The sequence below is a fragment of the Sinocyclocheilus rhinocerous genome, unplaced genomic scaffold (assembly GCF_001515625.1).
Source record: "Sinocyclocheilus rhinocerous isolate Xijiao unplaced genomic scaffold, SAMN03320098_v1.1 scaffold299, whole genome shotgun sequence".
Classification (NCBI taxonomy): Eukaryota; Metazoa; Chordata; class Actinopteri; order Cypriniformes; family Cyprinidae; genus Sinocyclocheilus; species Sinocyclocheilus rhinocerous.
In genome coordinates, this window is record NW_015652998.1 from 3,587,981 (window position 1) to 3,604,110 (window position 16,130).

Below are 16,130 nucleotides of genomic sequence, written 5' to 3' on the forward strand. Positions count from 1 at the left end.
AGGACACTATAGTTAATTTATGTAAGTGAGGATGGCAAAATAAAGTAAACTGTGACAAATCATACCCAAAAATTCTTCATATAGTGGACTACCAGTAAAACTGATTATTAAAAATTATTCAGACCGAGTCTGGGGGAAAAAAAATTGAAGTTCAGGTTTGCATGCCCAGGAGACTACAGGCTGTCATTAAGGGTAAGGGCTGCCCGACTAAGTATTCATAGTTGTGTAAATACTGTCATACTAACAGCTGTCTGAATAATTTTTGGTTGATTGTAATCTATTACATATCTTTCTATCAAAGTTATCTAACATTATCAAGCTGAATTTGTTCTGACCCAGTTTAACTCTGAGTTCTTGTCATATTTTATTACCATTTTCTAAACTATAGCGAATAAACTGTGATAATGTGAGAAATGTTGAAGGTGTCTGAATACATTTTGGTTTGACTGTATCTATTTGATAAATGAAGTTAACCAACTAACATTATACATACTCTTTTGGTTTCTGTACCCAATATTTAAAAAATGTACAAATGCAATAAAAATATTGGTATCGGTACTCTGTATCGGCAAGTACCAAAAATAAAAGTATCGGTATCGGGCGAGTACTGGAAAAAGTGGTATCGGTGCATCCCTAGTAAAAATGTTAAACAGCACAAGTTTTCAGCCATTGATAAGAAATGTTTCTGAATTTAATATAGTTTAATAAGTTTATACTTTTAATATAGTTTATAATATAAAGTTTATACTTTATTTTTTGATTAAATAAATGCAGCCTTGGTGAGCATAAGAGACTTCAAAAACATTAAAATCTTACCGACCCCAAATTTTTGAACAGTACTGTATGTTATTTTTAAAAACCAAATATCGATGGAAAAATGAATGTGAATTTTCACTGTCGCTTGATACTGTCTTTGATTGCTATTATTTTTCACTTTTGTTAATCAAATCAGATATGGTCTTGGTTGTGAACAGGACGAAGTTCCACATTCATGTCATGAAGTTTGTTGCCTTACTTTTCCTCTGGGAATAGTGCTTTACTGGATCAGTGTGTAATTGATTAAATTTTTTTATCCGGCCCTAACTGACTATTTAATTAGAGGGTAGAAATCTGAAGATTTGGGACAAATCCTTGTTCCAAAGAACTCTTGTATTCTGGGAATTCTTTGTAATTCCTTCTGCAGTAAGAATCACAAAATGACGCATTCACTGAAATTTGGCAGTGAGGTGTGATGAACACTAAGTTCAGCGGGGGGGGAATTAGATATGTCCTGACTAAACCGGTTAGTTCAATCCTTGGTGTACTGCCTTGGGCAACCGACTGTCACACCCAAATATGTCTAATTCTTCCTTCCTCTTCTTTGTGCTCTTCTAGGCGCATAAGTAACTGAGAGCTCCAAAAAACAAGCACATCCAAGAACCTCACCAGTTCTGTCACCTCATTCTGCATTAACCATGGTGGACAAAATGGCATCTTTTGGGCATGCGCTGCTGCGCCGTCGTGTGCTGGACTGCTCTGGGGAGGAAACACGGTTCGCTCGGTGTCTGTCCACTCTAGATCTGGTGGCGCTCGGCGTGGGCTCCACACTTGGCGCTGGAGTCTATGTGTTGGCTGGGGAGGTTGCGAGAGAGAAGGCAGGTCCTGCTATCATCTTATGCTTCCTTGTGGCCGCACTTTCCTCCATGCTGGCTGGACTGTGCTATGCAGAGTTCGGCGCACGAGTCCCTAAGACTGGATCTGCGTACTTGTACAGCTATGTGACAGTGGGAGAAATCTGGGCCTTCATCACTGGTTGGAACCTCATCCTCTCATATGTTATAGGTAAGTGTGTCCAGTAGCAGTTAATGATCATTTTGGCGAAATCAAGTTAGTTATCACTATAACTGCAATAAAAAAGCTGGTTCTTGTTTTCAGGTACAGCTAGTGTGGGGCGAGCGTGGAGCTCTACGTTCGATAACTTGGTCGAGCAGAAGATCTCTACATTCTTCAGGGCATCCATGGCCATGAAGGTTCCTGGGAAAGTTCTTGCAGAATATCCGGACCTGTTTGCCCTCATTCTCATCCTGCTGCTCACTGGTGAGAAATCTAAAACTAGAAATCATGATTTAAATATAGTTTTTAAAGATTTACAGATTTTTTTTTATTTTTTAAATGTCTCTTTATTTAATAATCAGAACAACCACTTGGTAAACGCTAAAATTATACATTTTTTTCATGAAAAATGATTATTAGAGATCCACCGATATTAAAATTGTAGCTAAACCATTTTTTATAGCCGATAACCATTTAATAAAACAGATCAAGTTCTATATTATTTTGAGTAAATAAATAAATAAATAAAATACACAAAAAAAAAAAAATCAACCAGTTTAAATGTTACAAGTAAATTCAGGCATCACAACAATATTATAATTCATAATTCATTTGGATATTGGCTGAAGATTACATTTACATTGTACTTAAATGTACAAAAATTAAAGTGTTAAACATTAACTTTAAGTGAGGGTTAGATGATGAAAAAGATGACACAGATGCAAAAACCGGAAATGAGCATCCATAATTAAATATTTGATGTTGGCCGATGCAGATAAAAAAAAGGTCACTCTTTATTTTAAGGTCCAATTCTCACTATTAACAAACCATTAACGACTTTTGCCTCAATAAACTCCTCATTTGCTGCTTATTAATAGTTAGTAAGATAGTTGTTAGGTTTAGATATTGGGTAGGATTAGGGATGTAGAATATGGTCATGCAGAATGTGTGCTTTATAAGTACTAATAAACAGCCAATATGTTAATAATAGGCAACTAGTTAATAGTGAGAATTGGTCCCTAAACCCTAAAAGTGTTACCAAAAAAAAAAATCTCTAATATCTACAAGTAAACAGTATGGTACCAATATATTGTGCATCCCTAGTTTTTATGATCAAGTAATAAATTTAAATAGTAAAAAAGTGTTAAATTTAAAATTATAATTCAAAGTAATAATATGACCTTATGAACATTTATCCCTAAGCATAAAGTTTAAATAGTGTAATAATCAGTACACATGTAATCTCTATACATTTGAGTGAAAAAAAATAAAACTGAAATTGTTATAACTGAATTATTAAATAAGAGGTTTCTGATTTTGATTTGCGATTTCCTCCTCAGGACTGCTTGCTTTTGGTGTAAGTGAGTCTGCTCTGGTGAACAAGATCTTCACTGGGATCAACCTGATAGTCCTGGGCTTTGTCATTATCTCTGGCTTTGTCAAAGGCAACACGGCCAACTGGAACCTCACATATGAGGACTTCGTCAATGATACAAATATCACCGAACCAGAGTAAGTTTGACATGAAAGAATCCTGCTCATCGTTTCAGCCACAAGCTGCTTTTGAAGTGGTGCAAATGAGGATTTCTTACAGTTGTGCAGTGGATAATGTGATTTTGTGCACAAAATGCATGCAAGAGACTTGACAAATCCATTTGTTCTCACAGAAGGGTTGAAAGCACATTTGGAAGTGGAGGTTTCGCACCGTTCGGCTTTGGCGGCATCTTATCTGGCGCAGCCACCTGTTTCTACGCCTTTGTGGGCTTTGATTGCATTGCTACAACAAGTACGTCTTTTAAATGTCATAATTATAGAGCACGAATACTGATTGCTGAACATTTTGTTTTTGTTTCTTCTGAAACCATCTGCAGGGTGAGTCATAAATGTATGTGGTTCACTTTAACCTTATTTTTTCCTGTAGGTGAGGAAGCCAAGAACCCGATGCGCTCCATCCCTGTGGGCATTGTGGCCTCTCTGCTCATTTGCTTCTTTGCTTACTTTGGTGTGTCAGCTGCTCTTACGCTCATGATGCCCTACTACAAACTCAACACCCAGAGTCCCCTGCCCGAGGCCTTCAGTTACGTGGGCTGGGCACCGGCACGTTATATTGTAGCCGTTGGTTCACTCTGTGCCCTTTCGACAAGGTAACTCAAGAACTTATTTTCCTGTTATGTTTTCGTTCAACATTTTCCATTTATCTCAATCTTTGTTTTATTTTATCGTAGTTTGTTGGGCTCCATGTTCCCTATGCCTCGAGTGATCTACGCTATGGCAGAGGACGGGCTGCTCTTCCGTTCCCTCTCCAGGATGAACAAGAGAACCAAAACTCCGCTGCTGGCGACTGTTGTGTCTGGAATAGTGGCAGGTGTGAGACGTTTTTTCGTTTGTTTGTTCACAAATTTTTGTTCCAACTGAAATCGGAAATGCGGCAGCCAATCAGAACATACTTGTTTGTTTAGTATACAGTTATGTGGATTTTGGACCAATGAGATTTGACAGTGGGCGGAGCTACCCAGTGCAGTGCTGCAGAAATGGAAACATAATGTTTGTTTTTGTGGCTGCTACTGATAAAAACGTATATTTCCATGGCAGCGATAGCTTTTATCACATTGTGTCTGGCGTTTAACCTCTTAAAGGTGGGGATGTTATGTAAGATTTGATATGGTTGGATTTTCAAACTTGTTTGTTTTATCTTTTTTTTTTTTTTTTTTTTTTCTTCCTTCATGGCGTTTCTGTTTGATTTGGCTGCTTTGGTTGATCTCATGTCCATTGGGACATTGCTTGCATACTCTCTGGTGGCCGTGTGTGTTCTCATCCTCAGGTAGGTTAAACCCAACATCACAAACACTGCTACTTTCAACTGCCTAAATTGTTTAGAGAGGCCATATTGTACATGTTTTTCCTAATTTAGTATGCATAATTCATAATTTAGTATAATACAACCATTTCCATTTAAAAACTGTTTATGTAACTCCTTTATGTAAATTACCTTTATGTTTGGCCAATTTTTTTGTACACTACTGGTCAAATGTTTTAAGTCTGTAAGAAGTCTCTCTCAACAAGACTGGATTTATTTGATCAAAAATACACTAAAATGGTATTATTGTTAAAATACTATTACAATATATTATTATTTAAAATAACTGATTTGTATTTAAATATATTTCAAAACGTAGTGTATTGGTGCTCCAGAAACATTTCTTATTATTATCAATTTTGAAAACAGCTGTGCTGCTTAATATTTTTGTAGTAACCATGATACTTTTTCCCCCCCTGGTATTCTTTGATGATTAAAAAATTGAAAAGAATAGCATTTAATAGAAATTATTTATTTGAAATAATAAAATGATCAATTTAATGCATTCTTGCTGAATAAAAGTATTAAAAAATATCTTATTGACCCTAAACTTTTCACTTTTGCGTTATGTAAACTGATTAACAACAATGCATGTTGTGGGTTTGCTGTTGGGTCATTTATGTACTTGGTTTGACTCAACGGATCTTTTTGTCTGTAGATATCAGCCAGGCACCCTGAGCTCTTCCAGTCAGACTGAGAAACTGGTGGAACTGGTCGGTGGGGAGAAGGTGGCTGTATGTGGAGATAGTGGAGATGAATATGGCACAGACCTGGATGACAATCCCCGCAAAGAGAAATTCTCCCCGAAACTCCTCCTGGTTCCTTCCCAGGACTCGCCGACTGAAATGTCAGGAACTATTGTCTACGTCACAACCGCTGTTATCTGTGAGTGAAGATGTGCTTCATTGTCACTGCTTGATGAATGATAGCTATTAAAGGGACAGCTGATCCAAAAATAACAATGTGAAAATTGTGTGAACTATAAAAGTGTGAGTTAGGGATTTTATCTATATTATAAACAAACAAAAATCATAAAATTACTGGTTCAGCAAGGATGCATTAATTGTCATTTAAAAATCTTTTGAACTTTCTAGTTATCAAAGAATCCTGGACAAAATGTATCACAAAAATATTAAGCAATAAATATGTTTTTGATAATATTATTGAGCACCAATTAATCATATTGAAATGATTTCTGCTAAAAATTCACCTTTGAAATGTATTAAAATAGAAAACGGTCATTTAAAATTGTAATCATATTTCACAGTATTACCGTTTTACTCTACAAGAGCCTTCTTTCAAAAATATAAAAAAATACCCAAACATTTAAATGGTAGTGTATGTATGTGCGTTCATATTTGCATTTATTTAATTGTGATTCAGTAATAGATTTGGCTGATCCTGAATCTGTTGATTATGGACTAATTCCAATATTCTCTTGTCTTTGTAGCTGTGCTGATCACCGTGCTGTGCATGGTTTTGGCTCTGCGTCTGGAAGCCATGGTGAATCTTGAGATCGTGTGGGTGATGACGTGTGTCATTCTGGTCCTGCTGTGCATCCTGTGTGTCATTGTGATCTGTAGGCAGCCTGAGAGCAAGGAAGCTCTCACCTTCAAGGTACCAGATGTCCTCATTATTGATTTTGCCCTTTATTATGCTATAAATCTTTGCCTCGGGCTTAACCGTAAGCACTGAAGTGATGTAAAAGGAAATGGGTTATTACAACATAAATACTCACAGACTTAAAGGGACAGATCACCCATAAATGAAAGTTCTGGCAGCATTTACTTGCCCTCATGCCATTACAAAGCTGAATTAATTCCTTTCTTCTGTGTAGCAATAAATCTGTGGCCCTATGAAAATTTTATTTATAATATCACACGCATTGTCACCGAATTTTTCTTCAATTTTTTCATTTAACAGTAAACCTATGTCTGATTGCCAAAAATGAAGAGAATTTAAAAATTTGAATTTGATTACATTTTAAAAGATTAATTAATTTGTTAATGATTTATGCCTTTATTTGATTACCACAGACAATAAATTTGTATTTGTAAAACATAAATCTAGAAAAATTCAAACAAACAACAGAGAGATCTGGAAAAAAATAAAACATTTCTAAGGGCCCTACTTCTGTAAAAAAAAAAAAAAAAACATGGAATTTGGGGAAAATATAACAGAATTTGGAGGAAAAAACAAAAAAAGATTTTTATAGTGCCCTAAAAATGACATTTTTCTTAAACGTTTCCATTAATTAATTAGACATGCATTTTTAATACCAAAATGTAATTTAACCATTAAAATGGAATCCAGAAATACTAAAATGGAAAAAATGGATTTCAGATGGTCTCCAGACTATGATTCCTTCCACTTGGATGATATCAAACATTTTTGATATTTTGAGTTGATTTTAGCACGCATAGTTTTCATTTGTCATGCGTCTCCTAGCAACAAGGCACATATTTCTGCATGAGTTTGTTCTGTTCAGAACGGCCTATGAAGTGGTTGAGTGTATGATGCTCAGTTTTTCCTCTGTAACCATTTACAAAATCAGCAAGTCTACGATGACTAGTATTTTCAGATTTGCTCATATTTGAAAGGTCATACAGTTTCTTAATCTTCCTGTGTGCAGGTGCCTCTGTTGCCCTGGCTGCCCCTGTTCAGTATCTTTGTCAACATCTATCTCATGATGCAGCTGGACGTGGCCACCTGGTGCCGCTTCACCGTGTGGATGGGTGTCGGTGAGTACATCTGTTCATTTAGCTCCTGCCTGCGATAGCATCCTATTTGTTTCCTTCCTTCCAAACCACCCACTTCTTTTCTCATGTCCGTTCCCAGGTTTTGCAATCTACTTTGGCTACGGCATCCGGAACAGCACCGAGGGCATGAACAGCTCCCTCCGAAAATACGAGCCAGCCCTTCAGAACAAAAGCCCCATATATATAGGCGGTGAGGAGAGTGAAGTGGAGGGCATTTCTCCTTGATAGGGAGAGAAAGATGGGCATGCTGCCCTATGTGTTTTCGTTGAAGTCTGCAGATTTATTGTAAAAGTCATGGCTCATTTATTGTAGACACTGCCCCAAACATCTCAATTGCAAAAGGATTTCTCATCCTCTCGAAATGATCAGGTTCTTCTTAAAAGAGCCCCAAGAGTTTTCCGTTAGAGGTTGTCATGCAGCCTTGGCCCTCCAGTACTGTAAATGCTGGTTTGAAAGTCCTGCGGCTGCTGCTGTAATGGCCATATTGTCTGGCAGACAGTGAGCTGACTGTGTACAGGGTATTTTGTTTTCAGGATCGAGTTCCAAGCACATTGTTTGTGCGCTAAAGCCTTTGGGTCCAAAATGGTCTCCTTCCACCTCCTGGTTTCCCAGCACGAGGTTGTGAAGTACAACAGGGCCCCCTAGTGTTCAGAATTTGAAAATGGCAATACCGTTAGACAGTATTTGTGGTCATTGGTTACTGTTAGACAGAATAATTGAAGAACTGAAACTAAAAAAAAAAAACTGACTGAAAAGCTTTTAGACATGTTTAGCACTGCTAAAATCCCACGTCTTTGAGAGTGAATGGATAGAAAAACGGTTTCCATTTCCTAAGCATGACAGTGTGCTATTAGCACTGCTGTCTGCTGTATGTTGGGATAATGTTATTGGCCAATGTGGTATAAAATGATTTTGATGTATTTTACAGTGTGTGTGTGTGTGTGTGAGAGAGAGTGTTTTGAATGGATTATACAAGGTTGCGCCAGAATCTGTTCCGCTTTACAAAAGATTAAATTATTTTTGGGAAAAACTGTTTTATATGGACATGTATAGTTTACCCATCCAACTTCCTTAAACTTGATGATTTTACTTCAGTATACTGTATAACAGTGTTTCTAGATGACATTTATGGAAGGTTGCCTTAGTAACTATTGTTTCTGCTAAAACTACTTACACTACCGTTCAAAAGTTTTTAGTTTTTTTAAAGAATTTAATACTCTTATTCTGGAAGTATGCCTTAAATTGAAAAATGACCATAAAGACATGTATAATATTAGAAAAGATTTCTATTTCAAATAATTACCATCAAAGAATCTTGAAAAAATAATGAAAATAATTAAATTAATTTTAATATAATAAAATTATATTAAACTTACAATGTATTAAAATATTAAAAGGCTGCATTTTAAAATATATTAAAATAGAAAACGGTTATTTAGAGTTATAATTTAATTTTTATTTTTTATTTTTTACAAATAAATGTAGCCTTGATGAGCATAAGAGACTTCTATCAAAAGCAAAAATTGTAACTACTCCAAACTTCTTAACGGTGGTGTATCTACAGTAATCTGTACCAACTGGTAATGTGATAGTAACCACCGCTGACTTGAAAGATTCTGAAAGCTTCCTATATTGTTTGAAGGAAATACCCCATAATAATCTTTAATTTTTAACAGTATTAACTGTAATATTTGAGCAGAAACTATGGTTACTGTGCTAACTTACTGTAATAACCAACTCACAGGTCAAGGGTCAAACTTAAACTTGCCTGAAGACTGAAGACCTAAAGAAACAGGTTTTAAACGGCCTTTGTTTCATATCTGAAGGTGTAGATAATTGAGAAAAAGTGTCACTATTTTTGACCAGATTGTTATTATTATTATTATTTTTTTTGTTTTTTTTTGTTTCCATTTAAACTTGTTCTTGGCAGCTTGGCTGTTGAGTTCATGTCCGGACACGATTTAACAGTGCTTTACAAATCGCTGTATTGGTAAAGTCTCTGGAAAAAGTGTCTAGTGACAACATGACCCATTTTGAATGAGGAAAAAGGCGGGAAACTCAAATGTGGCTCCCCATAACTGAACGTTTTCAGGAATGTTTACAGATGATCTCAAGAGATTTGAATGTAGTGGTTGAAAATGCATTTTATTTAGTGTGTATTGGATCATTTAACAATCGGTGTGAAACCTTGAAGGAAAAAGAGACTTCTCATATTCCCCATTATTGGTATGACCTCTGCAGGCGAAATTAATCATTTTCTCCTCATCAGGCGATGAGGTTTGACCATAAGGAACAGAATTTCTCCCCCTACTGTTGAATTTTTGAAATCAGAGGTCTCAGCATATAAATAATCAACATAGACTACCATTCAAAACATTGGGGTTGGTAAGATTTTTTTTATGTTTTGAACGGAGTCTATTATTTTCACCAAGGCTGCATTAATTTGATCAAAAATACAGTAAAAATGGCAATATTGTGAAATATTATTACAGTTTGAATTTGTTCTATTATAATATATTTCAAACTGTAATTCATTCCTGTAGTAGCAAAGTAGTCATTACTCCATTCTTCAGTGTCTCATGGTGCTACAGACATCAGCTGATTTGGTGCCCAAGAAACATTTCTTAAAATTATCAATGGTACAAACAGTTGTGCTGCTTAATATAATTGTTTTTCCCTTTTCTTTGATGAATAGAAAGTTGAAAGAACCGCATATATTTGAACTTCTGTAATATTATTGATGTCTTTACTGTCACCTTTGATCAATTTAATGCATCCTTTCTGAATAAAACTAGGAATGTCATTCAAAAAGGAATTACAGAAAAGGATTATTAATGAGTATCTTTAGTGAACACATTAGGGGCTATTTAATCCAATGGGATGTTTGGATTGGTGTGGTCTTCCTGTACGTGCTCTCAAATGATCCATCATTTCTGGGTGAATTCTGGTGTGAACTTCGGATCAGTCTTTGCTCCAAAGGATCAGTGTTTCTGCATTTTTTTTACTTAAACGGTTCCCACAACTCAGTTCTCTTGGTTCCATCCTGCCAGATTGACCGAGAAGACTTGCCAAAGCTCCAGGAAATTCACATTTGCTGATATTTAGGTCATTATTTCAATTGGCTTTAAAGACAATAGGAACTTTATTTGAAAGCAGGAAACATTGATGGAGGGGACTAGAGTATTTGTGGGTTGTCAAGCTAAGGGAGAACGACAGCACTGGTTTTGCAGTGAAGGAGCATGATACAGAAGTCACTTGATCAACAGAGGCAGCGGCGGTCGCTCTTGGTCACCTCCTCGGATGAATGCACCACGTTGGGCACAAAACCGCTCTTAACACCCTCCCAGCCCTCCTGGATGGTGATGTCACCACTTTTGACTAGATCGTAGATATCGCGCGTCAGCTCCGTGAAGGCCCTCTCTACATTTATGGCGTCGCGGGCCGAGGTCTCCACGTAGCGCATGCCGTAAGCGGCTGCCAGTTTCTCGGCCTCCTGCTGGCTCACCTGCCGCTGCTGCTCCGGGTCACACTTGTGGCCGACCAGTATGACGACAATGCTGTGCGGCTGCACGTGACTGCGCGCTTCCTCCAGCCACTCGTGGACATTCTGGAAGGAGCGGAGGTTGGTGATGTCGAAAAGCAAAAGGCCACCCACTGAATTACGATAATAAGCCCTTGTGATAGATCTAGATCACATACAGAGGAGAAGAGCAGACGATATCAGACAGGTGGTGGAACACGTTGCATATTACATCATATAAATTAGTGGCTGCATGTGGATGAGCAGTATTTTATATTCAAAAGGATGAATTAATTTGTATTAAATTACATTAAACTAGCATGTAAATACTTGAAGGGAACTGATGATAATAGCCTATAAGGAAGCTATAACCAGAAAATGGTTACAGCCTGAAATCCAGGAAATTAGTGACCAGTTTGAAATAGTTTATGAAATCTGATGTAGATGTAGAGACTAATATGATGCTCTTTTTTTGTCCTATCTTTTAATTTATTTAATGCGATCCATATGTACAATGACACACTTCTTCTATCATTGGAATGTTTTTAATTTATTAAAATAAAAAAATAAAAAATATATATATATATCTAAAAGTCAGAAATATCTGTCCTGATATCATAATGAAGACAAAAACTACTGAATCTGTATATATACAAATGGAACACTTGAATATGAGATAAGGAAAGACATAAAAGTTTGAAGCATAAAAATATCCAGATTGGGAACAATATTACTTTGTGAGGAAATTTTTGAGAAAAACAAAGATTATTGGAGTACATTTTACAAGATGCTACTATTTAAGTTATTCTACTTCCAAATTTCATTATTATATATGATTAATTCAATGTTTGACTTGCCATTTCTTTGCAATTATTTGTGAAATTCACTCGCAATTTCTGAGTGGAAACTGTTTCTACACCAGTGTAATAAGTGCACAGTAATATTTCTTCTGTCAGTGTATTAAAATGTTTTATTTGTGTTTAATGTCTGAGATTGCATGTACTGTCCTCTTATAAGGAAATGTTGAAATCAAATCCATGAAACCTACATATTAAAAAACTAGCATGTAAGGCCATTCCAACATTTTTCATTTTAAATAAAAAAATGAAAAAATAAATAAAATCACAAAATTAACTTCCTCCTTAAGCACAATGAAGTCATTAAGCAGCTGTGTTAATGTGTGCCTATAGCGTTTATGGGACATTCACATTTTAGAAAGCATTTGACTGGTCAAAAAATCTAGTGCAGGATGAGGAATAAAAAATTTTGGCTTGTTTTCCTGGAAGAGAAAGACTGTGCATTTGAAATGCATTTATCTGCTAAAAATTAATTTTGCCAATGTTTAGGTGTACATTAGCATTTAGATAGCCTCAAAGCTAACAAACATAGACAAAAAGCCACAAATCTCCTATTTTGAATTAACAATTAGAGAATACATGTAGGCTAGCTGTGATAGCTACATGTAAATGTCATCAAATACCACCAGATGTACCTGAATCTCTCTTGGCCTGCCGTGTCCCAGATCTGAAGCTTGATGCGTTTGCCTGGTTCAATCTCTACCAGACGGGAGAAGAAGTCTACGCCAACAGTAGGATCAGACACCTGTGCAAAACGTCCTTCTGTGAAGCGTCTGATCAAACAAGACTTCCCCACCGTCGAGTCGCCAATGACAATCAGCCGGAACTGGTACAGCCATATAGCTTCCATATCTTATTTGATCTGTCAATGAATAACAGTGTCAAAATTCATTTTTCACAGTAATATTTTCTGAGTAAACCTAAAAATGTACTTTGTTAGAGGAATTGTTCACCTAAAAATGAAAATTTTCTCAACACTTACTTATCCTTGAATTTTCATTTTTGTGTTTTATTCAGCTCAAAGTCATCATTATTATGACATTATTAGTATGAAAGTATTTTTAAGGATCAGATGTAGATGAGCATTAGAATAGACTATCAGCTGAGCCTCGCTCTTTAAATGGACGACTATCCTTCAAATAGATGTTATGTATAATTACCTTATTCCATATATGATGCGAGACCCTGGATTTGTTTGGCAGTCCAAACTATTAAACATTTATACATTGGAATGATGTTGAAAAATTGTTATAACTGTGGTCAAATTGACCAAAATGTGTCAATAAAATCCTTTTTGAGTAGGCCTATGTGAATCTCAGTGCGTTTATAAGTATCAGACCTGAATTTTTATGTTAAAATGTAATAGTATTAATATAGTTTCATAATTAATAATAAACTGTTTAACACGATCTCAAGCGATAATAAATTTTATAACAACTTAGCATCTCTCTATATACGAGTTTCTAAAGCTAGCTAAAGCATAGATGCTTGCAGGCCTATGAGTCGAGGTTTAGAGAAATCGCTCTCTGAACACATATTATTGTATCTTTCGTGTAATTATTACCTTGGTTATGCTTCTCAGTGTCTGAGGATGGCAAGCCCCATATTCTTCGCTGTCTTTCAGTCAGAAAGCGTATAATACCGTGACGTTCCCAGGCAAGGCATCCAAGCACACCCGAATGTTTTTGAGGATAAATGTGCAACCAGTCCCGCTTTGAATATGCACCGAATGATCATAATCGACTGGGGCGTTTGCATTAAGACCTTTTACTTTCGGAATGCACATAAATTATTTGTAAATTCATATTGTCAGTCTCATGATTAGGGATAAAGAGATGTTTGTGAAAATGTGCTGATGAAATGGCAGCAGTATCATCAGCATCATATAGCCTGACTCATCAGTACCATTACCGTAATAACTGATAGAGCGACGCACAGCTGGCGGGGTCGCAAATCTCTGCTCGCTCTCATTCATACGGTGGCCGTGAAGTGCAAAGCAAATCAATCAAACAAAATAACAAATTACAAATGCAAATGCAAGTCTAAAAAACAAAATAACAATTCAGAAAGCACAACAACAATTCAGAAAACATTATAACAAGTCAGAAAACACAATGACAAATTCGAAAACAAAATAACAAGTCAGAAAACACAACGACAAATCCTGGTTCTTCCCTGTATATGTTGATTGACAGATGTCTCGTGCAGTCAGCGGTGAGTAATCCCAAACGGTGGCGCTGTCTCAAACTATACCTACCTCTTCCGGTTTGTCTGATTTGTCGTTGTATTTTTTGACTTGTTAATTTGTTTTCGGATTTGTCATTGTGTTTTCTGACTTGTTATAATGTTTTCTGAATTGTTGTTGTGCTTTCTGAATTGTTATTTTGTTTTTTAAACTTGCATTTGCATTTGTAATTTGTTATTTTGTTTTCAGAATTGTGATTTGCTTTGCACTTCACGGCCACCGTACTAAACTAATAACACGCAAATATACTTGTACATTTTTACGATAGGAAAGTAAGTAAAACCTTTAATAACTTGTATTTTCTTGAATACATTCACAGCAGAATGGAGAAAGTACGTCAAACCCTGAATTTAGTAACTTGTGGATCCTCCTTTAGCAGCAAAATCTTCACTACATGTTTTCTGTAGCTGCTTAAAAGACTTTTGAACAATTTTGGACCATCCCTCCCCACAAATGTTTCACTTTATCAATATGTCTGGGTTGATAGTACAGCCTTCTTTAGGTTATGCCACAGCGTCTTGTTCACCATAAAGTTGACCCTATACAGGATTCAATGCATTTGTTATTGATGCAAGCCATTTGAAAGGCCCTGGATTGCATAAATCAGACTGAATCAGTTTATCGCAAGTTATCATAAAACACCCATAGCTTTCTACAGTTTTATTCTTTAAAAACCATCCAGCACTAATTGCGAGTGGTTTTTTTCATGCTTCCTTTGACCCTGGTGCACCCTGCCAGTTTGGCAAAATCAGGTTCAAGATCTTGCTGGGAACTGGCTTCACAAAATCAACCTCTAATCATATCCATTGTGTTCATGAATTGGTCTTTATGCGTGTTCCAGTGTTACAAACAGCCGAAATACAGCCTGATTTTGTCTTCAAGCCTAGAGAATTAGATTTGAGCTTCATTTAGATCTTAGTTCTAGTAAAGATCAAGGAAAAAACAAAAAAAAGAGAGAAAAACAGAAAGTGTCTACAAACGAAATGTAGCATTGAATGCCTCTTATTTGATTTCTTTTGTCTGCAGATTACAGTGACAGAATCCGTGCTCTTCTTGCTGCAGTATGTCTCAGAGGATCTGGACAACCGAGAGAAGATCATTGTGATGGGCGACTGTTGTTATCTCAACCCTCTGGTCCGAAGGACATTTCGCTTTCTTGGTATGTCTTCACAGATGGAACGCACTAATTAGGGCAAATGTAGATTTAGACTTTTTCCTTTCCTTGTGCATCAGAAGAAAGGAAAATCAGATGTCAGACGCACATACAGTACTTGCGAGTTTCTTGTGTGGGACAGACGATACACTCATGGTTCATGTCAAAGCATTCTCTTAAATTATTTATATTTCTTTTGCAGAGAAGACTTGAAGGGGAAAAGTATGGGATGTTCCTTGCCATGAAATCAGACCAGAAGGGAAGAGTAACCACAATTAGTGTCTTCATAATCAGGGCCCCCAGAACTCATTTTCTTACCAAATAAATAAAACAGGTGTTACATTTACTTTCTTTTTTAACCCTTTAAACCGAGGTGTCCCGCCCCACGAAAAAAAAAAATCATAATCAAATTACTAAGCAACCACTGAATGGAATAATACAAAATAGGTACCATTTAAAGCTTCGAAACTCAATTAATGTATTTAATTGTTTTTCCTATTAGCTTGTAACTTTATGAAACATGCATAGGACTTGAAAAATGGCACAGTATTATTTTCAGAAAACTCTCCCAATTAAAAAGAGCCCAAATGCAACAATACGTTGATTAGAAGATATTCCTCATAGAGCTATAACACATAAAACCAGACAGGTGCAAGCAGAGCCGATCCTCCCTATGGGCAAAGTAAAAGTAAAATAAACATTTTGAAAAGTAATCGAATGCTTGTCAGTATCTGTGCATTCCGTGACAGCATCCTTTCAGTATAAACCTGCTGCTGTCTGTCATCATCTGTTAATCAAACAACAAAAGAAAATGAGAGAATTATTCACTGAATACTGTATAACTTTATGAACCCCCACCCCCCGACAAAGTTTTGCTTAGGGCCTTTTTTAAATAAAAATAAATAAATAAATACAACACACACATAC

The 16,130-nt window shown here is 36.2% G+C and overlaps 2 protein-coding genes across 2 annotated transcripts in view; one reads left to right on the forward strand and one right to left on the reverse strand.

The window, feature by feature from the left end:
- LOC107715424 (cationic amino acid transporter 3-like) overlaps window positions 1-8,172 on the forward strand; it is a 14,346-nt gene extending 6,174 nt beyond the window's left edge. Inside the window, exons 2-12 of the mRNA XM_016521567.1 lie at window positions 1,375-1,821; window positions 1,915-2,076; window positions 3,153-3,324; window positions 3,480-3,598; window positions 3,734-3,956; window positions 4,038-4,177; window positions 4,531-4,633; window positions 5,328-5,554; window positions 6,120-6,286; window positions 7,302-7,410; window positions 7,508-8,172. Coding sequence (XP_016377053.1) covers window positions 1,455-1,821; window positions 1,915-2,076; window positions 3,153-3,324; window positions 3,480-3,598; window positions 3,734-3,956; window positions 4,038-4,177; window positions 4,531-4,633; window positions 5,328-5,554; window positions 6,120-6,286; window positions 7,302-7,410; window positions 7,508-7,653 — 1,935 coding nt within the window. The 5' untranslated portion in view covers window positions 1,375-1,454 and the 3' untranslated portion in view covers window positions 7,654-8,172. The remainder of the gene's footprint in view (window positions 1-1,374; window positions 1,822-1,914; window positions 2,077-3,152; window positions 3,325-3,479; window positions 3,599-3,733; window positions 3,957-4,037; window positions 4,178-4,530; window positions 4,634-5,327; window positions 5,555-6,119; window positions 6,287-7,301; window positions 7,411-7,507) is intronic.
- A 1,913-nt stretch (window positions 8,173-10,085) lies between these two features.
- On the reverse strand, window positions 10,086-13,535 carry LOC107715425 (ras-related protein Rab-39B-like). The gene is made up of 3 exons (XM_016521568.1): window positions 13,370-13,535; window positions 12,441-12,667; window positions 10,086-11,114 (listed from the first exon to the last, which is right to left on the reverse strand). The coding sequence occupies exons 2-3, from the start codon at window positions 12,653-12,655 to the stop codon at window positions 10,688-10,690; spliced, it is 642 nt and encodes a 213-aa protein (XP_016377054.1). The 5' UTR covers window positions 12,656-12,667; window positions 13,370-13,535; the 3' UTR covers window positions 10,086-10,687.
- Between the last annotated feature and the right edge of the window lie 2,595 nt (window positions 13,536-16,130).